This window comes from Ctenopharyngodon idella, chromosome 2, assembly GCF_019924925.1.
Source record: "Ctenopharyngodon idella isolate HZGC_01 chromosome 2, HZGC01, whole genome shotgun sequence".
Classification (NCBI taxonomy): domain Eukaryota; kingdom Metazoa; phylum Chordata; class Actinopteri; order Cypriniformes; family Xenocyprididae; genus Ctenopharyngodon; species Ctenopharyngodon idella.
Genome location: NC_067221.1, coordinates 34,558,189 through 34,584,916, shown reverse-complemented (window position 1 = coordinate 34,584,916; position 26,728 = coordinate 34,558,189). Strand labels below are relative to the sequence as shown.

At 36.2% G+C, this 26,728-nt stretch overlaps 1 protein-coding gene across 5 annotated transcripts in view; it reads left to right on the top strand.

The window, feature by feature from the left end:
* Nucleotides 1–26,728, top strand: part of kirrel1b (kirre like nephrin family adhesion molecule 1b) — a 102,893-nt gene that overhangs the window by 5,985 nt on the left and 70,180 nt on the right. For all 5 annotated transcript variants that reach the window (XR_007925206.1, XM_051863400.1, XM_051863386.1 and 2 more), the window contains exons 2-6: nucleotides 20,709–20,861; nucleotides 23,670–23,819; nucleotides 25,740–25,897; nucleotides 26,005–26,155; nucleotides 26,249–26,354. Coding sequence is in view for 4 of the 5 variants with exons in the window: in XM_051863400.1 (XP_051719360.1) it covers nucleotides 20,709–20,861; nucleotides 23,670–23,819; nucleotides 25,740–25,897; nucleotides 26,005–26,155; nucleotides 26,249–26,354 (718 nt within the window). In the remaining variant the exon portion in view is untranslated. The remainder of the gene's footprint in view (nucleotides 1–20,708; nucleotides 20,862–23,669; nucleotides 23,820–25,739; nucleotides 25,898–26,004; nucleotides 26,156–26,248; nucleotides 26,355–26,728) is intronic.

The window sequence follows — 26,728 nt, the reverse complement described above, 5'->3', positions numbered from 1 at the left end:
TGTACATGCATACATACTCCAAGGCACACATTTGTACACCTATTTTTAAACTAACCATGTGAACATCTAGTAACGGTATTATTCAAAGAGGTTTTGTGATACACAATGATAGCTTCAAAGAATTGTATATATAAAAGACCGGCGCAAGTTGCCACAAGTAACTATATGGTCTGTTGCTGTTTTACAATTTCAATTGGATTTGTCAGTGAATTATTAGTTATTAAAGTTAACCTAAACTAGAACCATAAAAAAAAAAAAAAAACATTTTTGTTACTTGAAATAAAATAAAATATTAAAAAAAATTAAATTTATTTTATTTCAGATTTATTTCCGTTTTTTTCTTACTTTAGTTTTACTTGATGTACCAAAAAATAACAAACTAAAACTGAAATAAAATTTAATAACAACTATATGCACATATTTAAAAACAGTAACTAATAAAAAAATTACAAAAACACAAAAAAAATTACAAAAATTTTAACTAAAATTTAAATAAAAACAGAAAATACTAAAATAAAAATGAATTAAAAATATTTGTTTTAAATAATATAATAAATACTATATAATACAATATATATATATACTATATAATAAATACAATAACTCTTATGCTTACTGAAGACAAGTAAACAGTGATAAAATAAGAACAAAGAAACTAATCACAAGCATATAGGGAAAAAAATCACAAATGAAATAGACCTACCTGAAAAGTTCAAGCACTAGAAATAAGAAAAATTGTAAAAAAAAAAAAAAAAAAAAATCAAATGTATGAAAAACACTGCATAGTCTTCACTTCGTAAATTAAATATAGGCCAACATTTATTCTTATCAAAGTTACAAAAGTGATTCAATCAAAAGCAGTGATAGAATTTCTCTCTTTTGTTCTTTGATTAACATTAATAACACAGATGGCAGCAGGTATATTAGGCTGCTGTCACTTTAAGACTGAATGCATGGATCCAATATACTGATTTACATGTAGGTTTTTTTTTTTTTTTCTCAAATGTTTACGTTCACTTAAGTGACTTAAATGACTGTGTTTACGAGGATACTTGCAATGACGGGCATTTTGACGCACAAGTATGTGCATTTACAGTAACTGTTCAAGCCCAGTTAATCTGCAAAAAGAACTCAGTTCAGTACTCATGCGCTCTATGAACAGCAGCTTCATGTGAGCATATCTCTCATATACCAAAATGAGCTCTCTTTCGCTGCTTATTGCACATCAATGGTTTGAAATCACTTGTTTTTAAATCACAAATGAACACGAATGCTTTAGTGACAGCACAGCACAGCAACATCACATGAAAGTAACCGCGATAGAGACGATACTCCTAAATTTCTACTGGTTAATCGTGTCTACCGGTATATCGCCCAACCCTAGTTTACATTACTGCTGAAAATCCATTAGGTATATTTTAAATACAAATATATATTTTGGTGGCTTTTTCATATTTATTTTTAAATTAGTGTAAATAAATAGTAGGTTCCCATTGTGACAACATGGGTCACAAAATGTAAACGTGTTTTTTATGAGACTTTCAAAACCAAATTGCCCCGGTTTCCCTTATATATAAAATTACAGCAATAATAGCGAAAGATACTGTAAGTATGAGTTTGATTTTGAGAGCATGTGCTCTCAGTGTGTGCCTTCATGATCCAGAGTCCCAACAGTGCATGGCCTCTAACAGCTAATTGGCCTTAATTGATTTAATAGATGTGCATGAACTTAACTGAATGAGAATGGAAACAATGTTTGCGCTACATCTGAGAGAGATGGAATCAATATTCATTGGTTTCTATGAATATTCATTGTATTCTTTTGTCTATGGTGTGCTCTATGTAATATATTGATGAATCATTAGCGATGCTTTGTTGTATATGTGAATGTATGTGTGAGAGCACTGCAGTTATCACTGAGGAAGAGCGGGAGGCACGAAGGGGGAATTTTTTTTTTGCGCTGTCTCTTTTTTAAATAAATCTGTTGCTATAGCAACCCTGGAAGCAGAGGCAGAGAGGGAGGGAGAAGGGGTGAACTGGGGGAGTGCGAGAGACCTGGTAACCATAGCAACTCACAAAGGGAATGGCAGAAACTTACAGAAATATATGAGATGTTATAGGTTGGGAGGGAGAGGAAGAGAAAAAAAGAGAGCAAACGAGGTGAGAATGATCTCAGGGAGGGACAAGAGCTAAATGGACAGAACAAAGTACCTCAGCCAATCAGAAACTCACCCTCGTCACCATTACCCAATCAGGTAGCCGCTTGGAACACAAAGCACCTTTCATGCACAAGACTGTGGACCGTAGTAAAACATGACAAACGGAGAATGAATGTACATTGGATATTGCAGAAACAGCAATGCTCACCAAAAATGAATGAAGTAGTAGCTAATACAGAAGCTCTATAAATGTGCGCACTTCACATGCATTAACATTATAAAAAGATTCAATTATGAGACATAAAGCAATCAGGGAAAAAATACATGAAAGATATTTTGATGATCAGGTAAAACTAGTATTTACATAAACTAGTATTTACATTTTATAAAGCACCAGTTTTTTTTGGTTTTCCTTCCATTGTTTTTCCGCCCTAAGGTGATCTTTGACATGGTTTCATGCATTTGACATTTGGCATTGACATGTTTAAATGGAGCCTGGCAATTCAGTTCCCCTTAAAAACAAACAACAATTCTGTGTGACATAGCAAGCCAATATACAGTATATGTGCTTCCTTTGTTCTAGTTCTGTTCATTGATCTTTTAAATGTATGATAATGCTGAAGTTTACAATCTCTCCCCGTGGAACCATGTTAAGGCCAAATGTAGGCCTTTTTGAAACGCCATTAAAAAGCTGTGCTTTTTATATCATCACCATCATTATGAGTACCATAAAATTATCCAAAACGACCTAAGACCCTGTTTACACCTGGTATTAAAGACACACTTTTTGTCGATCGGATCACAAGTGGATGAGGGAGACACATTCCTGTTTACACCTGGTGTTTTAATCCGTCTCTTTTGTCCAGTTTCAGCCACTTCTGTCCTGATTTCTTCGAGGGGAGGGTCTATGGGTATAAATGTATGGGGTTTTTCAGATTTTTTGACCTAATGGACAAAATAAGCTCATGCAATTTACATATGAACACGCCCAGAGACAACGGGAAAACATGGAGAGCATCAGCTTTCATTTCTGCTCTAATAGTCGCAAGATGACGCCGAACGCTGTGAGTGCGTGTTAGAAATCAGGAATTGTGAGAGAACATTGTGCTTGGTATGTTTTTCGTCTTCAAACCAAACTTGGGTCTTCAAAAAAGGTCTACAAAGTTTAAATCCCGTCTGGCTAGCGCGCTTCCCATAATGTGTACGAATTAGGTCAGTAGAGAGTAGAGGTGTTTTGCGGCTGTTTGAAGGCATTGAGTGTTTCCACTACAAAGGAAACCCAGCCAAATGTGTTTTTGACTACCTCTTAAAGTGGTTGAAAGTAGACAAGCTCAAAAAGTTTTAGACCCCCATTTACACCTGTATTTAGCGTCGTCGACTTGTGATCCAATTGACTAAAATGCATCTTAATACTGTACCAGTTGTGAACAGGGCCTAAGACTCAGTTACAGTAACCAAAAACTAAGTATTCCGATGAGCCATGACCCACTTCCAAAATTTCATAGAAATAGGATTTTTAGCAGTAGCAACATTCTTTATTTTCACTAATTCAGTTTTATACTGTTATCTTTTTTTTTTTTTTTTTTTTAATTGACTAGCTGCTAATTGACCTTTACATGTGACATTGGCATTCCAGAATCTTTGTATATAACCTTTCATATAATGATTGATGCATAAATTCTTTAAAGCTGCGGTCCGTAAGTTTTGCTTCTTTGTCGCCATCTCTGTTTGAAACCTGCAATTGCAGTTATTTGCAGAATTATCATCTTTATGTGGGTTGTGCATTGTTATACTTTGTTCTCAAATTGTTAATGTTAACAACTTCAGCATTGCATGACTTTGTGTATTTAGTGTGTATGAGCGTTACCTGTAGATTTCAATTTCTGTAGCCACTTCGCAGTCCGAAGTCTTTTGCTTTTGACTACGAGTGAATCTCCAGTTGTCACTGATGATTGTCATATGGACATTTCTGGATTACAATCCGCCATAAAAATTCTAAGTTTAATTATTGCAGCTGCTGTGAGAAAAGGCTATAAATGATCCGCCACTTGCAGCCATATAGCCTACTAGCTGGGACTCCTTCTTTATGTAAACAGACATGATGTAATGACGCAAAGACGAACGGTTGCATGCTCGAATTTCCAGCGGAAACCCACCAGTACTGCTCTTACTAGAAAACATTATTACAAGCTTACCATTGTGAATCGGGCTAAGGTAAGGAGATAGTTTTAAACACTGGCTGGTTATGTACTTGCTCAAAAATTGATTTTAGATCATTTTTAACCAAAAAAAGTTTACGGACTGCAGCTTTAAATTGAATTACTCAATCTCAGCTGAACGAGTTCTCAAGAATACAAAGGTTTTCTTGAATGTGTTTAATATTTGTTTAAATATTCAAAAGAGTTGTCTTCTAATTGTGTTGCTGTGTAATAAACAAAATTATATTATTCATTATATCCAAATGGTTTTAGATGTCAGTATGAGCTTTTGTAGTGGATAGCATATCGTTTTGCATATGTTATCGGTTAGTTAGTCTTCTAAAGTGATTTGCAGAAAATGTATTGCAGGGACAGTTCCTCCCACAGCAGCTCGGGGTTAAGTTTGTAGCTCAAAGGCAGAATAGACAGAGCAGGATTAATCACTGTAATCATGTGTTTGGGTCATCTCTATTTGTAACTGAACTTGCAACCTTTAGGGCAGAGGTCCAGATCCATTGGCATTAGACTGAAAGATTCCCAGAATTCTTCAAATGACAGTGAAGGATTACACAGCCCAAACTTTAACTTATAAAATCAGTACATTGCTCTCAAAACAGTCTGGCAATTAAGCTGAGGATTTTGTGCTTACGAAGTCAACAGTTGTTTTTGGGAGTGAATGCTGATGGTGCTTCAATCTCCTACATGCATCTCCTCTGTTCTTCTTCTAACTGGCATTGTTAATAAACTTACATGTGTTTGGCAGACACTTTTATCTCTTTTATCCAAAGCTAATTATATCACATGCAAGGTTTATCAGTTTATGCCTTCCCTGGGAATCAAACCCATGACCTTGCTCTACAAAGGAACACTAATGAGTCAAGATGTTCTAACTTAAAGTAGCTACACTACTGACTATATTTTCAGCAGTATGACAGTCCTTTATTTTTCAGAGTGTTGCGTAGTTGTGCTTGAAGTCAATTGTTTTATTATCAAAACTATAGAGAGGAAAAAATGTGCCAAAATTAAAAAATCTTTGGAAGATATTTGGAAGATATCGCTGAACATTTATTTAGCCATAGCAAAAGTAAATTTTTGACTGAAGTTATTTTTTCAGCCCATTTTTTAGTGTTTATTTAAAACGAGACAAATCTGCTATTGTTTTAATCTCCAATCTGTTATTTAGCAGTTTAGATAGTTCTTTAATGCTCGCCTAACTAGCAAAAGACACTAGCCGGGTTTAAATCCCATTTACGCAGATGGGGCACATTCTAACGCTGTGTTACAATGTGCCCTGTAGAACTACGCTGTCCTAAGACATCTACTGAGAATCCACGAGAAACAGGCGAATAAAGACTGAAAGTCAATTTTCAGCGTTGAGAAATTATTGTTTCAAAATGTAAAGCATTCTGGTTTGTCTTGTGTCCCGTTATTTGAGAGCTGTGTGTGGAGGGAGGGGAAGGGAGTGTGTTCATCTCTCTGTCTGAATATGTTTATGCTTCAGTTTGCCCACATTGTTTTAAAATATGCTGTATAGCTGTGTTTTATGTAAGTGCTAATTGTCAAACTCCAAAATAAATTTTTAATTATTAAAAATTATTAAAAATATTATCCCTCCATTGACAGCCTAAGCAAATACCACTTTAACACTTTAAAAAAAGTTCATAAAGAGATCTTAAAACTAATCCATATGAATTGAGCGATTTAGTCCAAAGTTGCTGAAGAGACACAATCACTTTATATGATGAACAGATTTAATTTAGGCTTTTATTTACATATAAACATTGATCAGCGAACATAAACAGAAGCTCAACCAAATCTGCTTGACACATGAGAATGAACTCCATTGGTTCTTGCGTAAGCTCAAACGTGCTGCGTAACACACGAGAATGAACCTCATTGGCTCTCGCACATCAAGCGAACATGCTTAAGCTTCCGTTTACCGCAACTGATGTGTGTGTTGATGAATGTTTATATGTGAATAAAAGCTTAAATTAAATCTGTTCATCATATAAAGTGATCGTGTCTCATCAGAAAATTTGGACTAAACCACTCAATTCATATGGATTAGATTTATGAGCTCTTTATGAACTTTTTGAAGCGTCAAAGTGGTAGTTGCATGGACTGTCAATGGAGGGACAGAAAGCTCTCAGATTTCATTCAAATGTCTTCATTTGTGTTCCGAAGATTTTACGGGTTTGGAACAACATGAGGGTGAGTAATTAATAACAGAATTTTCATTTTTGGGTGAACTATCCCTTTAAGTACAAAATTAGTTGTTCCAATTTAACAGACTTTAAGCATATCAATTTAGTATTCCAAAAGTACAAATGCAGGGTATTTATATTAAGTACATAAATATGTAAATGTATTTGTAGTATACTTAAAATAAATGTATTTCAAATACATTTTGGTATTTTTTCACTAGGGATGATATTTGATTTGATCTAATATGTATTCCTTTTTTTCAGATACACACGTTCTATCCCTCTGCAGTTCCACATGTTCACATGCAGCGCACACACATGCACATGCACTCAATCACTGCTGTTTTTTATGCGCACACATACACATTAGATTTGCAAATGGAAGCAGCTCTGCTTGAATGAGTGGGTGCACTGGAGAACCGAGAGCAAGGGAACGAGAGAAAGAGAGAGAAGATAACGAGAGATGTGATTTCCCTTTTCCTTAATGTGTCTTTTGTGTTTTTAGCCTGTCTGTCTCTCTCAGGATACCCTCCTCTTTAGTTACCATGGTGACAGCATGCTTCCACCCCCCCCCCCCTGTCTGTCTACCTCCTTACCCCGCTTTCGCGCTCACTCGTTTCTCTGTTACTATGGCGATGGCTCTCCCCATCATGATACCTGTTCATTCTTTCTTTGCATTCAGAATCTCTTTGTATTTTCTGCTTGATTCTAAGTGGATGCATTCGTCTGTTTGTGTGTTGCTATACTTTTAATTGCTTATCGTTTGTCTGTTCATCTGTCTGTCTCTTTGAATTCATTTGCTGATTCTCAATATCGCTGATTCTCCCTAAACACCATCACTGGAGACAGTCTGCAGAGGGTGGGCAGCAACCAGCACGCATATAAAGAGAGCATTTTTGGGGGTAATTTTTGCAGACGACAGTTGTTGCTATGGCGACAGAACTTTAGGATTTGGATGGAAGCGGTAGAGGGAAGAATGTGGGAGAATGGATGGAAACAGTGTAAGAGATAACTGGATGTATGGAGAGAGAGAGGAGGGCGTGCTGGATTTTCGGGAGACGACCCTCTGCATGTTCTAGTTTTTCAGTGGTGCGCTGGCGAATATGTCGAATATGTCAAACTGCCTACTGCAGCTGCTTTCTTTGTCATTCGAATATGTCCATTTGAATTTAAATTTGTAGGGGGAGGGGGAAAATAATCTTGACTAGGACTGTCCAAAAAATACATAAAACTAGATTTTTAAATATTCTTAAGAAAACATTAGTGGTCATTGCATGTACTGGACCAGTCGCTATGGTGCTAGGGTATTGTGGGTGGTTGCCAGGGTGTTGCTATCTTGTTGCTAAGGTGTTCTGAGTGGTTATATGGTTACTTACTGGCCCAAGTCAAAAAGTCTATTCCCAAATTGGGGTTTGTGAGTTAATAAATAAACAAAACAATTAAATCACAAAAATATACATAAAAAATAAATACTTTTTAAAATAAAAACAATTAAATAAAACACCTATTTAAAAAATATTAAATATTTTATTTGTTTACCTACATGCCACATGACCATTAACCAAGGAGCACCATGAACATGTGAATGTGTTGTATGCATTAACTTATATATTTACGTCAAGTAAATATTTTAGGTCAAAGGGGATCAGTTGACAAGAAAGTATGTGAATCTCTGCTCTATGATATTCTGTTCTATACCTATGGCTTGGGTCTCTTCTTATTTATAATTCTATGTGAGTTTTATCACTTTATTTAGTTTTATTGTCCACCAGGTAAAATTCATAATCTTTGATAATAGCACAGCTTGAATGTATGTAAGACTTTTTGGTCCCTCTTTATATTAGGTGGCCTTATGTACTTACATCAAAAAATAGGTACAATGTACTTATTGTGTTCATGCTATATTGCAAAACAATTTTTCTACAATTGAGGTGGGATATGGGTAAGATTAGGGACAGGTTTGGTGGTATGGGTAGGTTTAAGGGTGGGTTAAAGTGTAAGGGATGGGTCAACAGTATAATTATAAATGTAATTACAGATGTAATTACATATAGGTATTTTTTTTTAAATATAAGTACAATGTAAAAACATGCATGTACACAATAAGTGCATTGTATCAAATGATTAATTTAAATGTAAGTACATAGTACATAAATACACCGAATATAAAGTGGGACCGATTTTTCATGTTAAAATCGATTCTATTAACCTGTTTTTCTGTTCATTGGCTGCTATCAACACCATCAACATTACACTCTAAAAAACGCTGGGTTGTTTCAACCCATGTTTGGGCTAAATATGGACAAACCCAACCGTTGGTTTAAACTTTTACTTACACATTTTAAATCCAATAGTGGGTTTGTCCATATTTGACGCAAACATGGGTTGAAACAACCCAGAATTTTTTTAGACTGTTGAGAGCGGTCAACTTATATCCGTCAATCTCTTTCCAGTTTAACCAATAGTGTAAGATTATTGGGGCATGGCTACTGTAGCAGGCGGATCCAGAGAGTGTTTAGCTGCTGTGGGACTATGCCTGACGCGTTACTTGGGAGAAGAAATTAAGCTTCGGATACAGAAGTGTTGGACCTTTTATTTAAAGTAGCCTAGTTTTAACTGTTGAGACCATAGACTGTAAAAAAAGATGGCTGACGCACCTTCACTCTCTTCCATTGTAGTAAGTAAAGCCGCCAGTGTGCCAATATGGCGCTGACATCTTGAGTCTCGAGTCTGCGCGTAGTGAACTTGGAGCCCGAGTCTGCGTAGAAGTGAGTGCGAAGTGGAGCCGCAATATCAAGGTCCCGCCCACACTCCTGCAGAATTGGTTAATACTGCAGAACAACTCATTATGTTGTGTGAAATAAATTAAAGTTAAAGCTCCAATCTCCTCCTGAAGATCCAGAAAAAAATCCGTTGGTGCTTCAGTGACTACTTCGCTCAGAGACACTGTCAATCACAGCTGTCAATCATGACATCAAAACCCGCATTTTTATAGCATCAAATATCTAACTAAAAACAAACTTATTTAAAGAACGAACACTTTAACTGACATCAGCTTGATGAAAACTCCCTAAAATGACAGAAACTATCTTTGGAAAAAATATATTTGACATAATTTGACTGTTTAGTTTGTCTCACGTCCCATTACATTACATGGAGAGGGCGGGGTTTATGACCTATACTGCATCCAGCCACCTGGGGGCAATCGAGACGCTTTGGCTTCACTTTTCAGGACTCGTGTGGCATGCTTGGTTGAGACATGCCTTCACAAGCACCCATAAGATTTGCATTTGTGATGTTTGAGTTGGGGGAGGTGCGACGTGTGAAAGGGGCCTTTGCAAAATATGCTTTATAATTCCGCTAGGTGCCACTAGTGCAGCTGAAACTATAAACTTCACCTTTAACAAGCCAGATGATTTAAAATATAATACCACTTTTACAAGATGTAAAATAAGTCTCTGATTTGTGTATGTGAAGTTTTAGCTCAAAATACCCCACAGATCATTTTTATAGCATGTTAAATTTGTCACTTTTTGGGGGTGAGCAAAAACACTCAGTTTTAAATGTCCTTTAAATGCAAATGAGCTGCTGCTCCCAAGAAGAGGGCGGAGTTTCAAGAGTTCGTGTTCGTTAGCAGCTCCAATTACCTCACGCAGACTCGCTGTTCAGTCTTTTATGTTCAAACTGGAGTCGGACAATGATGGAGAGACTGAACATGTAGAATGCAACAGGATGCTTCTGAATGGTTAGTTGATGAATTTATGTAGCTGATGTGGAGTTAACTATCTTAAAGTCATTGATTAGCATATTCTGTCATGATAATCTATAAATCGCTCATGTGGGAACTGTTGTAAGAGCCTACAGAGCCAAAGAATATATTCTGCATGAAGGTAGAACAGGTATAGTTTAGTTTAATTACAGTTAGAACTTGTCATGTGTTGCATTTGTGTTACGTACTGTATTATAACATGGCCTCACCCCTTTGTTGCGTGTTCTCGGGGGCAGGGTTTATGTAAATTTTAAGGTTAGTGATGTCACTAACCTGGGAAGAAGCTTGTTGTAGTCCCTACCAGACATTTGTTGTAGTCCTTAAACAGAGAATTCTTTAAATGAAAATATCTCGCTTTGCTTTGAACTTTGAGCGTTATAACTTTGCAGACGTTTATGCTCTAACAGCAACATTACACACTAACTAAAGTTAAAAAAGTGAAATCATAATCAACCACCCCTTAAAGGTGTCATTATGTTCAAAGCACAAATGCACCTAAAGGGACATGGTGATGAAAAAAATATGAAAAATGAGGAAAAATTATATGTTAATGCTTTTGCGTTCTCTCGCAAATGTTTTGAGTTCTCTGAGAAACTATGCATTCACTCACAAAATGTTTGCGTTGCCCCCAGAAACTTCGCTGTGTTCGCTCGCAAAGTTTGCAAAGTTTCTCAGGGGAACGCAAAACTTTTGTGAGAGAACTCAAAAGCATTAAATAATTTTTTTTTTTCTCACATCCCACATTTTTTCCACCACCATGCCACTTTAGGGGCTCCGTACAAATGGTTTTGCCCTTATGTCTAAAATAACTTCTTTTTTTTTTAAGAAATTATATTATTTAGGATTCTTTATATGCTGAACTGTGGAAGGTAAAAAAATTAAAATCTATATTTAGGTTCAAGTTCTAATGACATCCTCAGGGTTGTGTTTCAGTCCTGTAACATTTTCACCATCAAACCTTAAGGTGACACAGCAAAGATTCCCTTTCATCTTGTAAAAATCAGAGAATGTTAGGCAGAAAAAAAAATGAATGAGAGAAATAGAGTCTAAATGAGAAATGACATGACAGTACAGTGCATAAATTATTCATTTTCTCTGTTTTTGTTGCACAGAGGTGACTGATGCTAAAAGCAAACATTTTCTCAAGTTTCTAATTAAGAGACCAAAACAGAATAAAGAGGGGAGGAGAAAGAGTTGAGAGGCATGAGGTGAGATGGAAACTGAGCAAGAGAAGGAAAGAAGAGAGAGAGAGGAGGTAAAGGAAATGCTTTACATTCTTTCAGTGCTGAGAAAGAGAAAGTGCGTGTGTGTGTGAGTGAGATGATCAAATGGAAAAAGGAAACGGACAGTTGGGATGAGTTGGAAAATGAGAGGAGAGATAAATAAAGGAAGAAAGTTCACATACCAGAAAGAAAGATGCCTGCGGAAAATAGGAACAGAGGAACCATACGGGAAAGGAAAAGAAAGGAAAAAAAATATGATAGACGGGGTGCCCTCATGCATCCTGCACCCTATAGAGATGAACTTTGACCTTTCAAACAGCCTGTTGACACAAAGAGGCCAGTGGGTCGAGGACTCAAGAAACTAAACAAACACATATTATGACCGCTGTAGTCACAGCACACTCTCTTACTTCTCTCTTGCTTCTTGGCGCTCATTATACTCCTCCCGATCGCTCTTCTGCACTGCAACAGCTCAAAGTGGTGTAACAGCATAATTTCATCATAATTTTAGTTTTTAAATGGCTGGCTTCATTAGTGGTATGTACACACACATATCTAAGAGGAGATGTAGATGTTTCAGCAGCATTTCTCTGGGGTTAAATCTCTCTCTCATCCACTCCTCTGAGCATCAGTTTACTTGGGATTCCTGAGACGGGAGGGATGTGTGAAATGAAATATTAATGAAATGAAGGCCGTTTGGCGAATCTTTTACGCCATCCTGTTTCTGTGCCACTGCTAATGTCGAGGGTCACCAGGTCCCCCTGAGGCCCCATAGTACACTGAGTGACATTTGAGTGGTTTTGCAGAATGTCCCGAAGCATGTTACCCCTGTACACAACATGCCGCTGTTTACAGAAAAACATTTTGTGGTGTGTGTGTGTGTGTGTGTGTTTGTGTGTGTGTACTGGGGGTGGTTGTTTTTGGTGAATAGTTCAGTACAGTATACAGCTTGTCATACATACATGATTGCATATCTCTATTTTTTAATATTTACTACATTCTGTAAGATAAAAAATGCAGCCTACACGCCGGTGGGGGATTCTGTCCCGCTCCCGCCTGCTCCTGCAAAATGTTACATTCTCCAGCTCCCACTCGCAATTTTCATGTTTCCCGCTTCCTCACACAGTTAAAAGTATACATTTTTCAGTACGTCCATGAAATAAATTTCCATGAAATAGTTACAAGTTAGGCTGCCTACTAACATCCTACTCATCCCAGCATAAAAGCTCCCGATAAATTATTTGTTATTAAAGCATCTACATTCACAAACCACTGTAAATTTTAACAGAAAAGCAATAAGCTACTGCATGCGTGATTTGGCATGACAGAAAGCACACAAACAGCTCTATCTTTATAATCACTAAAAAGCTGTCACTCATTTAAGTTAATATTAATCTAAAGTTAACTTAAGTTTAACTTTAGATTAGATTAATCAATGAAGGTGACTGCAGAATGAATCTCTTATAATATCTACACTTTGTCATAATGAGAGGATTCACGAGCATGCAGAACTGAACAAAAACTGTTGGGTTTTGAGTGGTGAGTGAATTCTAACGTAAACACATCTGATTAGCCAATGCATTCAAGAAATCAACAGATTGGGATTGGCTACATTGCTCAATGCTGCAATGCGCGTTGTAAATAGAAACATTTGCCAAATCTGTTTCGTCAAAAATTGTTTAGAGAAAACTGATCCTAGACAAGCAGTTATGGGCAGCTTTTCCCTCTAAAAGTAATCACAAGCATCAGCAGGCAGGGGAAGGCTAAGCCTTGCCAGCTGTAGACATGCTCCACCTATGCTTTTATTCTCCCGCAACCACCACACACGAGTGTCTTACAGCCCGCACCCGTACTTGCCCATTAAATCTTATCCTGTGCCGCACTCTGTTGCGTCAGGTGCTGCGGTAGTCCCATGGGAGTGCATGCCTCAAATGCAGCCCATAGAAACAGACACTAATGAGGCATCTATGTATATATGTGTGTGTGTGTGTGTGTGTGTGTATATATATATATATATATATATATATATATATATATATATATATATATGCTGCCATTCACAAATCCTCTCCTGTGGCCCCATGGGATAGTAAAGTGTCCATCTTATGCACACTTCAGAATCGCCAGAAGTAGCATGTCATCCAGGTACGCTTTTATGAGTACTATGAATTCCGATATACTATTGTCACATAGGGTACTGTTTTTTGCCTACTTGGATCTAAAGATGCCTTTTTTACTTTATCTCTGCGTTTTGAGAAAGCTGTCATGCACAAGACACTGAAAAGTCAAACATTTCAATCTAGCATGTTTACATAGAAAAATAATGGAAAAGTATAGCGGTGCAATGCAAAAATGACAAAATGATTCAATGAATCCCTCATGAAGAGTAGCTGCATCTTAATTCGCCTACTTATACTATGCTCTAAAAGTATGTACTGTTTTTGTGAAGAAAAAGTACATACTTTTGAGTGTGTAGAAGAATAGAGTAGCAATGTTTTTTTTTTTTTTTCTTCAGTAGTACACTGTAAACCCTAATGCTCAAAATACTTAATTGTTTTGAGTAGGACAAACTTAAATTTAACAAATTAGTTCAGGTAAATTAACTGTAATGACTATTTAGAAGAACTTTCTTTTTCTTTTGAGTTCACAACACTGACATATTTTAAGTAAACTGAACTGTTTTGAGTTGTATGAACTCATTTCTTTTAATTTAGATGGACTTAAGTTTAACTGAAACTGGGCTGGGATTTCTATTTCCCAGCATGCTTTGTCCATGGCACTTTTTTGTGCAAAATTAATGGATAAGGGAGATTTGGTAGTGATTAATTGTTATGCTAATTTAGAAGAGTTTCTGTTAATGTGGGTTTTTAGAGAGTTACCATCATGGTGACAAGTAGCGCATGCAGCTTGGTATGAGAGCAGGTAAGTTACATGTTTTAAGTTGTTGTACTCATTCAGTAAGTATTATACCATGCTATTGGTAACACGTTAGCAAATTAGCAAGTTGGCATTTTCTAAATTTCCTTATTAGGGTTTACAGTGAAGTAAATAACTCATTTGATTTGGAAGACCTCAAAACATAAAAAGTTCAACTAAATATTTTATGTTAATTGCTATCAAAGTGTATGAGTTAGCTCAGTACTTCAAGTTAGGAGGAATTAACATGCATGAGTACTACAAACTCAAAACTTGATAGTTCTGCTTACTTAAAATTGGGAACATCATAACTCAAAAAATTTGATGTAACTGATTACCTCAATTTTTTTGAGTTAGCCCAACTTATTCGGCTTTACAGTGTAGGCAAGCTTTGGGACATACTACTTCGTTATAATTGCGTCTTTAACAGACCGCTCTGTCGCTTATTGCATCCTGCCACCGTTTAAACTGCCCTGTCAATCATTTTGTCAAAGTTAAAGTCATCCACATTCAATTTAATTTAAATTCCTACTGTATCGTTTAGAAACATAGTAGCACGTTGATCTGCCAGTCATGGGTCTTTAATGCGTAGAAATCTCATGTTTTTGCATGATGCATTTGAAAAAGTTAATGTCAAAACATATCTAACCTGATGAAAATATATTTATTTAATGTTATCCACATTATATTTAATCTGTAACAGCATTGTGAACTTTTATAAAAATACTGATTATTAATCACTCAAACCCCTTTATCTAAACTTCTCTACTTAACCATTGGACTTGCACATCCGCCATGTTTGTAGTTTTTTTTTTTTTTTACACTTTTTATTTGTTTGTAGTTAATTGAATCCTTGTCCAATGTGCAGTGGGTTGTGGGCAATATTAGCCGTTAGAGTGTGCACTTCATAATCTAACTGGAAAAAGTAGACCATCAGGGTATCTTTGGAACATACTACGATTTGGGACACACTAATTCTGATTTTGAATACTATTTAGGACTGATATTCACCAACGCTGAATTCGTAACCACATACTAGTATACCACTCCTACTATGTTTACCATATCTTTCTAAGGCAGAAATAGAAAGAGTAGTATGCTTGTATGTGGTTCCGAATTCAGAACAAGTCTCTTTCGTTCCTGAATGAATCTGCGTTTTGAAAGAATCGTTCAAATTGTTGATCGGGATGTGTAGAACTATTTTAAGTAGGCCTATTAAAATTATTCTTCCTCTTCTAAGAGAGTAAGAACAAAGAATGATGCATATGGTGGGAAAACAGAGATGAAGGGATGATAAAAAAATGTAGTCTGGGATTTAAAAGGAAAAACATATGAATGGACAGAGTGAATGAAGGAGATAGAGGAGGAGGTGGTGGAGGAATAATCAAAATAAATGCAAAAGTACAAGAAAAGAAAGTACTGAGCAAACGAGGAGGAGTAAGGTGAAAGATTAGGATATTTGAAGAGTGGGATGAAATCAGAGGGGGAGAAGGATTGAAAGTAGGCCTACTGTGAAAAACAAAAACTGAAATTTTATCTGTTTGTTTTTCTCCTTTGTTCCACTTACGTTTCCCTCAGGAATAAGTGGGATGGGAGACCTTTATTCACATGTTTTCTAAAGAGATATAAAAAAAAACATGACATCAGGAAATGAAATATGCCTACACATGTACAGGTACACACATACTGTAAAACAGGTACATAAGGAGAAAGCCAAACAGTGAGAGTTGTGAGAGAGATGTGTGCAGAGAGGTTAGCATATTTACTACTCTAAAAAAGCAATTAGCGACACAGAGAAATGAAATGAAAGAGTGAATGGAGGTGCCTAAATACTTGACAAATGCGTTCACAACCATGCAACATAAAGTAACACATCCTTTCCATTCAACTTTTGGCCCTTAACAATAGAATAATAACAAACAAATAAAAAAAATAGTTTAGCTTTTAACACCTTACATGACACTGTTTCTTTTATGGCCATAGGTTAAAATAAAATAAAAAATCAGTAGCCATAAAAAAATCTACTATTTCAGTCAAAAATAATTTCAGTCTACCTTGTGTTCCCTTGTATACTTTCCTGAAGATCAAATCTTTCTCAACAGTCCTTGATTACCAATCAAGTAGGCATGAAAGTCCTTGCAAGACATGCGTTTTATGAGTTCACACTTACAAATTATTAGATAGAATAAAAAGTATGCGTATTTGGCGTGCTGTCCGGGGGGAGGGCTCCGAGCTCGGAATGTCGCCCGAACCCAGAGTACTCCCCCGTAACTTTGGTTAGGATAGGAACATAGGTGAGTCGGCTATGTATTTATAGGCCTCCTCTTATGCTGATTGGGTAGATCATTTGAATGTGCTCCTCCTGAACTTTTGTTTTAATAAAACATCATTTAAAGTTGTATTGTGTACACAGAAGCCCCTGCTATGTTTCCATCCACCTAAAGTATTTTATGTGCATTTTGGGATATTGCATAAAAAAACGCTAGATGGAAACACCAAGATGCGCATAAATTCTAAAAATGCACATAAAAACGTATGCGCTCAACTAAGTCGGATAAATTTTATGCGACACAAAAACATGCGCATAAACTTCGATGGAAACTGAATAAATTCCATGATGCGCATCAAAAAACACATAGGCTATGTGACTTTGTGTTGGGACGGCATAACTGGACCAACCAGCTGTTTTGGTCATTCTGTAATGCCTGAGCAAAGTCTATCGTTACAGTGGTTCTATATAATTCCCTCCCAAAAGCAGCTAACACGATTGCGTTCACAAACACCAAGCGTCTGAATGCAAAATAACATGACAGCGTTTATTGTGTTTCATCTAAGCGCTCTGAGGCGCAAATAATTTATTATTAAATCCAAAATTATTATATACAGTGGCTTCTACTGCAGCAACTTCCATTTTTCTTAGTGATATTTAGCGCCAGTTTATCAGGAAGTTGCGATTTTGTTCTGTTCGGCTCACTGGATGAAAACGCTGCTTTATTCACAAATGTTTTATGCGATATTCTAAATTTGCATGTGAGAAGGAATAGCCACATTTTTGGTGATTTAGAAATCCCAGCCGGATGCATTTTTTTAGGTTTTAAAAAGAGGACATGTCTGGGGAAAAGAGGACATATGGTCACCCTATATAAAGCAATCGAGTCTCTTCAGAAAACTTGGACTAAACCACTCAATTCATATGGATTAGTTTACGATCACTATATGTACTTTTTTAAGCGTCAAAATGATAGTTGCGTAGCTGTCAATGGAGGGACAGAAAGCTCTCAGATTTCATCAAAAAGATCTTCATTTGTGTTCCGAAGATGAACGAAATTCTTGAGGGTTTGAAACAACATGAGGGTGAGTATTTAATGACAGAATTTTCATTTTTTGGTGAGCTATCCCTTTATGACCACAACAACACAACAGCACTAGCTAACTAAGCGATCATAATTGCATGACTGGACTTGACCGAAAGCAACTCATGTTTTTGAAAGAAGAGATAACACAAGAGCCCCTTTAAAGGGTTAGTTCATTCAAAAATGAAAATTCTGTCATTAATTACTCACCCTCATGTCGTTCCAAACCTGTAAGACCTTCGTTCATCTTCGGAACACAAATTAAGATGTTTTTGATGAAATCCGTTGGCTCAGTGAGGCCTCCATTGCCAGCAAGATAATTAACACTTTCAATGCCCAGAAAGCTACTAAAGATGTATTAAAAACTGTTCATGTGACTACAGTGGTTCAACCTTAATGTTATGAAGCAACAAGAATACTTTTTGTGTGGCAAAAAACAAAATAACAACTTTATTTAACAATATCTAGTGATGGGCGATTTCAAAACACTGCTTCATTAAGCTTTGAAGATTTACTAATATTTTGATTCGAATCAGCGGTTCGGAGTGCGCATCAAACTGCCAAAGTCACGTGATTTCAGTAAACGAGGCTTCGATACATCATAAGTGTTTCGAAATTTCAATGGTTCACCACTGGGGGGGCCTGACTTTTTGGGCAGTTTGATACACGCTCCGAACCACTGATTCGAAACAAAAGATTCATAAAGCTTCATGAAGTAGTGTTTTGAAATTGCCCATCACTAGAAATTGTTGAATAAAGTCGTTAAATTTTGTTTTTTGCCGCACAAAAAGTATTCTCGTCACTTCATAACATTTAGGTTTACCACTGTAGTCACATTAACTTTAAATACGTCTTTAGTAGCTTTCTGGGCATCTGAAAGTGTTAATTGTCTTGCTGGCAATGCAGGCCTCACTGAGCCATCAGATTTCATCAAAAATATCTTAATTTGTGTGTTCGAAGATGAACGAAGGTCTTACAGGTGTGGAATGACATGAGGGTTAGTAATTAATGACAGAATTTTCATTTTTGGGTGAACTAACCCTTTAAAGGTAATGGAAGAATGTAAACCGGCCGCAAAAACTTCAGCTGGCAGTGGCTACTCAGACTTCTCGAAGATATGTTGTGTGCATAGGTAGGCTACAATGTATATTTATTTTTATTTATTTAAAAAAAAAAAAAAAAAAAGCAAAGGTTATATTGTCAATAATAATAGTTTAATTTATACTTATACTTAATAGTGATATTTATACTGCACTGTCTATAAGATCTCACTTACCCTACTTTAAAATTGAGAAAATGAACCTGGAATCCAGTTTTGGAATCGATTCCGAAGCTTGAATCAAAGTCAAAGTTCAATAACGGTAACTTAGATTAAGAATGATGTAAATGTTGTAGTACCCAAGTCAGACTTAGACATTTTAGTACTCACACACAAATGCTCATGGACATCACACAACACACACCCACACAAAATACAGTTTTTATTTGTCTGTAAAATTAGAGCAAGACTTGCCCCGAGGAAAGATGTGGACAGATGAATGTTCCGTCTGAGACCATTTGACTAAAAGTCATGTATTCTTGCTTACCTCTCTCGGCACATAATTAAAAGGCTGTTTCTGTGTTTGTGAGTGTGCTACAGGGTACATTATTGTCATTCTCTGTTTATCTCCCTCTCTCTCCATGACGTTTTGCATTTGGCTCTGCTTTTGTAAATGCTTAAAATTTGGCAGCACCACTTCAGGGATGTTTTTCTTAGACTCTAGCATCTGGAAATACTTCAGAGTTTTCAAAGATACACACAAGCACACGCACACACATGGACGAATCAGTCTATGAATCAGACATCAGATGTTGTGTCTTTGTTCTGAGGGCACTTTTGCATCGCTAATGACTAGTTAACCCAGTGAAGCTGCTTTCAGGATTCTGATACACAGGCCAGTGTCATTAAGCCCTGTCATAAGCAGCTGTGCCGCAAAGACATGACGTCATGTCTCCTGCAGTCCAATCACAATGCACAGACAGTTGCAAAGAGGGAAGGCTGGCTTTATGACAGAAACTCGACGTCCAGAGTCCTTGACTTTCCGTATGACTTTCTTTCATCAAAGTCAGCTTGACAGTCTCAGTTCCCTTATATTTCAACTAAATAAAAAAGGAGCAGCCACTACATTCTTCATTATTAGTCCTATTGTGTTCCACAGAAGAAAGTTAGTCATACAGGGTTGGAGCAACATCAGGATGAGTAAACGATGACAAATTTTTCATTTTGGTGTGACCTATTCCTTTATGCGTGATGAAGAGTTTTGTTTTACGGCTGTAAATGTAATCCTCTGGAGGTGCACCCTTTCTTTCCCCCCTCCCTTTATTAACGAGGTTTGCCTTAATTAGCAAATTGGACTGTTACCAATAATCCTGGAGGAGTGGCGTGCGCCTGAGGAGAAAGAAGAGGCAGGAAGAAAGAGAGTGACGGAATTTTTCAGAAATATCTCTTTGCGATGATGTAATGGTGAAAAATGTTGAGATGTGGTTATAAGAGTCTGTGTAGCATATGTTTGTAAAAAATACTTGTTTTAATCAATCTACACTTTGAAATATTACAAAAAGACGTTCATTAATATATCATATATCAGGGTCAGAAATTAATCAGGGCTTGGGGTAAAAATGTCCCTGATATTTAAAATGCAAGCCTTGTGATGAACTCCTTAATCTGTCATGTATCATTTTAATATACACTAGCTTTCAAAAGTTTGAGGTCAGTAAGTTTTTTTTACAGAGACAGTAAAGATTTCTATTTTAAATAAATGCTGTTATTTTAAACTTTTTATTCACCAAAGAATCCTGTTCAGTAACATAGATCCTCACATTTCTGTGTCTCTCTTTGTCCGTCAGTGTTCAGCGGCCCGCGGTTTTCTCAGGAGCCGGCGGATCAGTCTGTGGTGGTCGGGGAGAGAGTGGTTCTGTCCTGCGTGGTGTTTAACTACACCGGCATTGTACAGTGGACAAAAGACGGACTTGCTCTTGGCATCGGAGAAGATCTGAGGGGTGAGAACACACTCACACACACACACCAGATCACACTAACCAAGGGTGTCATGCATCTTTTTTGAGGGGGGATGAGTGGCAGTATGGGCTCTAGGTGAGATAAGATGGGACTGAAGGGGGGAAAAAATTACCTTTAAATGTAAGACGAGATATTTTTGCTTGAGCAAGGGGACATAAGTTAAAATTAATAAACCAAGCTATCTGACAGTTATTGATCACCATGCATTTTAGTTGTATGTAACACACACACACACACACACACTAGTTATACTAGTCATACTAGTTTGGGGCGACACAAGGATTGGTATGATGACTAGATTTTTAATATAAAGCAAATGACTGACCAGATTTAGACATGTGAATACCAAATAGAGGAGGCACACTAATTGTATAGCTGTCTGGGGATCCTCTCCTGAGGACTTTTTTTTTTTTATTTCATTGTTTTACTGCTTTAAATTTTTTGTCACTTTTAGACATAAAATGTAAAAAAAGAAAATGATACATATTACAAAAAATCCACCCTTCTGTCCTTTTAAATGTCCATGTTAAAAGAGCACTTGCGGTTGTTTAGTAAAGCTGATACCTATATGTCCAACTTCTGGCGTGGGGTCTTCCTTCATTTTTAATTTGTAGCTGCTGCTCTCAAATGGTATCTTGGTAAATTTGTTGGCTATCAAATATTCAATATACACTACCATTCAAAAGTTTGGAATCGGTAAGATTTTTTATGTTTTTAAAAGAAGTTTCGTATGCTCACCAAGGCTGCATTTATTTAATTAAAAATACAGTAAAAACAGTAATATTGTAAAATATTATTGCAATTTAAAATAACTGTTTTCTATTTGAATATATTTTACAAAGTAATTTATTCCTGTGATGGCAAAGCTGAATTTTCAGCATCATTACTCCAGTTTTCAGTGTCACATGATCCTTCAGAAATCATTCTAATATTCCAATTTGCTGCTCAAGAAACATTTCTTACTATTATCAATGTTGAAAACAGTTGTGTACTTTTTTTTCCAGGATTCCTTGATGAATAGAAAGTTCAAAAGAACATTTATCTGAAATAGAAAGCTTTTGTAACATTATACACTACCGTTCAAAAGTTTATAACGTTACAAAAGATTATATTTCAAATAAAGGCTGTTCTTTTGAACTTTCTATTCATCAAAGAATCCTGAAAAAAAAAATATTGTACACAAATGTTTTGCACAATTGTACACAATAAATGTTTCTTGAGCAGCAAATCAGCATATTAGAATGATTTCTGAAGGATCATGTGACACTGAAGACTGGAGTAATGATGCTGAAAATTCAGCTTTGCATCACTGGAATAAATTACTTTGTAAAATATATTCAAACAGAAAACAGTTATTTTAAATTGTAATAATATTTCACAATATTACTGTTTTTACTGTATTTTTAATTAAATAAATGCAGCCTTGGTGAGCAGACGAAACTTCTTTTAAAAACAATAAAAATCTTACCAATCACAAACTTTTGAACGGTAGTGTATCTTCTATCTATAATTAAGGTATAGTCGCTAGATTATCAGCAGGAACGGTTCAAACTTATATCACGTAATTTATGTCTCTGCGATGATTGGTTGATGAAAGTCAAATACTCGATGGTGATTGGCTATTTTTTTTTACCAACAGATGAAAAAAGTCTCTGGCAATGGATTTGCCTCCCCCTCCCCTTCTCTATCCCGCCTTAGCACAGTTTCCCGAACGGCAGATTCAGGGAAGAGCAGCGGTTGTTCCGACTACAATGATATTTTATGGTGTTACAATGGTGAAATTACAAACAAGAAAAACTCACCTTCTCAGACATTAAATGAAATTAATAACTGAGAATTTTATTAACTTTAAATCATTCTTCTCCCATTTTCCACCTCAAAATTTTGGGTAGGCTGTACCTCCCCTGACAAGCCATCACATTTCAGCTGCAGTGTTTTAGACAAACACCCTTTTTACCTACACGAATTGCGTGCAACCTAATCGTCAATGATACAAATAATTTTTTGGAAATTGCATTTAAAATCCACTTGACATTGTCAAGGCATGTACCCGTTTGAATGGACATGCTTCTAACCCATGAGCATCAACATATATGCAATAACATACATACAGGATAGCACAAGTATTGCATAAAAGCAAGAGACATAATTTTTTCCTTTTATTGTCCAGACATTGCCATTTTGTTTCTTTGTCCTCTGTCTCGCTTGCTCTCTTTCCCTTTTTTTTGGACACGTTGATCTTTTGTCCGCACTCTAATCACAGACACATACACATATAGATGTGCAAACACGCGCACAGGTTAAGTGCCTGCTTGCTGATTGGTTGAGCTAAAGGATGATGTAATCGTTGCCAATACTTTTGTCCTCCTGGTATCCAGATCGATGATGTCATAATGTGTGTGCCAGAGAGAGTGTGCAGTCAGAATGCCAATGTGTTGGAGTGCTGCCCTCTGGTGACAAACACATGTCCTACAAGCCAACACATAATCACACTGATTGGGTAAACTGGCTGTATAAAATATGGTTTGTGATTTAAAATTCAAAGAACGCTGGAGCTTTTAAAACATTTACAAAGAATATGTATAGTCGTTTCAGATTTATGTTAATTATGAGATGAAATACATGAAATAGGGATATTCATGCTTTCAAGACAAAATAAATATGAATTGGACTTTATATACAAGCTATCCTGGGATATTTGCAGCACAGTCTGCATCTAAAATGATAAATGCATGAAACAAGTATATGGCCGTTTATTGTGTTAAAGTGTAATGGTGTGTGTGTTTCAGCATGGCCGCGGTACCGTGTTTTGCGTATCCTGGATGTTGGGCAGTATAATCTGGAGATCACGTCAGCCGACCTGACCGATGACTCACTGTACGAGTGTCAGGCCACTGAAGCCGCTCTGAGGTCCAGAAGAGCTAAACTCACTGTTCTGAGTGAGTACACACGGAAAATATGCACTTTTTTGCTTGAAATTCCTGTGAATTTCAGTATACAACAGCACACTGTGTGGAATACTGTATCCCACAATGCATGCACTCAACATGACTTTCCATTTTCAGTGTGATGAATGAAATTAAAACAATCATCAATCATTATTTGGTCAAAACGCGCTTTTATACACAAGTGGATACAAAAGTCAAAGTAATTTTTTTTCTGAGATTTCTGCTGAATTTTAATGAGGTCATGGGACAATGTTGTAATATTGTTTACTCTACTACTGTTATTTATTTTTACATATGGGTCAATGGTCCAAAGGCCTTAATAATAATAAAAAAACAAAGATATGACATCCAAAGTATGTAAGGTAGTACAACTAAACCTCTTTTATCGAATCCAAAAGGTTTTAATTATATTTTGCTACATATAAAGGTATTTTAAAGATTCTGAAGTGTCAAAAGGTCATTCGGTTTAAAGGCCAATACAGATGCTTCATTTGTGATTAAAATATCTAAAAATGTAATAAATGTATACATTTTTTATTCTGGCATGATTTTATAACATCATATATCAACAAAATGCTATTAAAATCATGTGTAGAAGTTGTTGCTTTGTTATGAGAAATAATGTCCGGAAAATTTAATTTCATTGATGTCATTTGGAGTAACCAATATAAAGGGACCATTTTAGATCAAGTAATGTTGTCAATATCATGTGACAAGATGTGACATCATTCAGACACCTGCAAAGGACCACATGGTCGTGAAGCAAAGTAACTAACTCTTAACTGTTTTAAAAATTCATGTTTTCACTTGTTCATACGCATGTCCCGAAACATCAGGTCATTCGGTACAACTGCTATAAAACATGGAAAATGTTATAATATTTAAAAACTTGTACTAAATATAAAATGTTTGATTGCCCTGTTTGTTAGCTCGCTAGCAAGCTAACTAGCTAGCTAGATATCAGCCTGTTAGCCTGTCGTCATTCGGTATAACCAAAAGTTTCATTTGGTAAAACTGAAATTTTGGTTAAACTGAATTACTTTTTTGGTGACAAATTATGTCCATCTTGTAAAAAATGACAAAAGCAGTGTTAATTGATTATAAAAACCACATAATCTTATTGTTAACACTTCAAAACTTCAAAATTAATTATATCTCCATTATGTTTTTTTTACACTTTTAAAAACCTTATTTGTCAATGACCCATATATGTAATTTTTTATTTTAAAAAGTATGCAGTATACAGTATGTACAGTGCCATATACACTAGTATTCCAGTCCGAGCCGCTGATACACAGAAAGTCTTTTTCTAAAGAATGCATTCTGTTTTCTTTATTTAACTTGTTTTGTAGGGACACTAATAGCAACTCCAGAGATGCTGCTCTACTGCCTCGGAGCAATTTAATTATCTACATTCCCTCTCTCTGTCTCTTTTTATTTATGTGAAGCTTTTCTACCATGATATACAATAGGTGTACATTGCCATTACACAGACATTATTGAAAAATCAAATCACTTTAGTCCGATTACTGCATACACGAGTGAAACAATGCAGTAATAAACATTCCACACATACACTACCATTCAAAAGTTTGGGGTCGGTAAGATTTTTAAAATGTTTTTTTTGAAGTTTTTTTATGCTGATTATTATTAAAAATTATATTATAATATGCTGATTTGTTGCTCAAAAGAAACATTTTTTATTATCAAACAGTTGTGCTGCTTAATAGTTTTGTGGAAATCGTGATTATCGTTATTTACATTTACACTTTTGATCAATTTAATGAATCCTTGCTGAATAAAAGTATTCATTTCTTTTTTTTTTAAATATCATACATCAGTATTTATAAATGTTATCTGTGTGTACTGTGTGTAAGTCACTTTCAGTGTATTATCTGTGTGTCTGTGTAGTTCCCCCTGAAGGTCCTGTTATCGAGGGCTCTCCAGAGATCCTGTTGACGGCAGGAAGCTCATATAACCTCACCTGTGTGTCTCGAGGAGCAAAGCCACTGTCAACGATAGAATGGTACAAAGATGGGATCATAGTGGAGGGAGCCCATACCAGCACTGTGAGTGAAGACACAAGCAAATGTGACACGATGATCACATACGTATGAGAACATACAGTCATATCTATCAGTCATTCTTAATATCTATCTATATATCTATCTATCAGGAGGTGTTAGCTGACAGGAAAAGGGTGACCACAAAGAGTTTTCTGGAGATCCAACCAGTGGACACAGACACAGGACGAAATTTTACCTGTGTGGCCTCAAATCTGGCTGCCCCTCTGGGGAAGAGAGCCACTATCACTCTCAACGTCCACCGTAAGTGATTGTGCTTGCATACATTTATTTTATTGTACTAACATGTTGTATATCCACAAAAAGAACCCTGAAGACCTCTTGCTCTTTCTCCAGATCCTCCTACAGTCATTCTGTCCATAGAGCCTCGGTCGGTTCTAGAAGGAGAGCGAGTTACATTTACCTGCCAGGCCACTGCCAACCCGCCCATTATGGGCTATAGGTTAGTGTGTGTAGTGTGGGTGTATATGCTAATCTCATTGATGTGCTCTACTTGTCTTATATATGTGACCCTGGACCACAAAACCAGTCATAAGTCACATGGGTATAATATTTGTAGCAATAGCCAACAATACATTATATGGGTCAAAATTATAGATTTTTCTTTTATGCCAAAAATCATTAGGATATTAAGTAAAGATCATTTTCCATGAAGATATTTTGTAAATTTCCTTCTGTAAATATATCAAAAATGTATTTTTGTGAGTGCATATGCATTGCTAAGGACTTCATTTGGACAACTTTAAAGGCGATTTTCTCAATATTTTAATTTTTTTGCACCCTGAGATTCCAGATTTTCAAATAGTTGTATCTCGG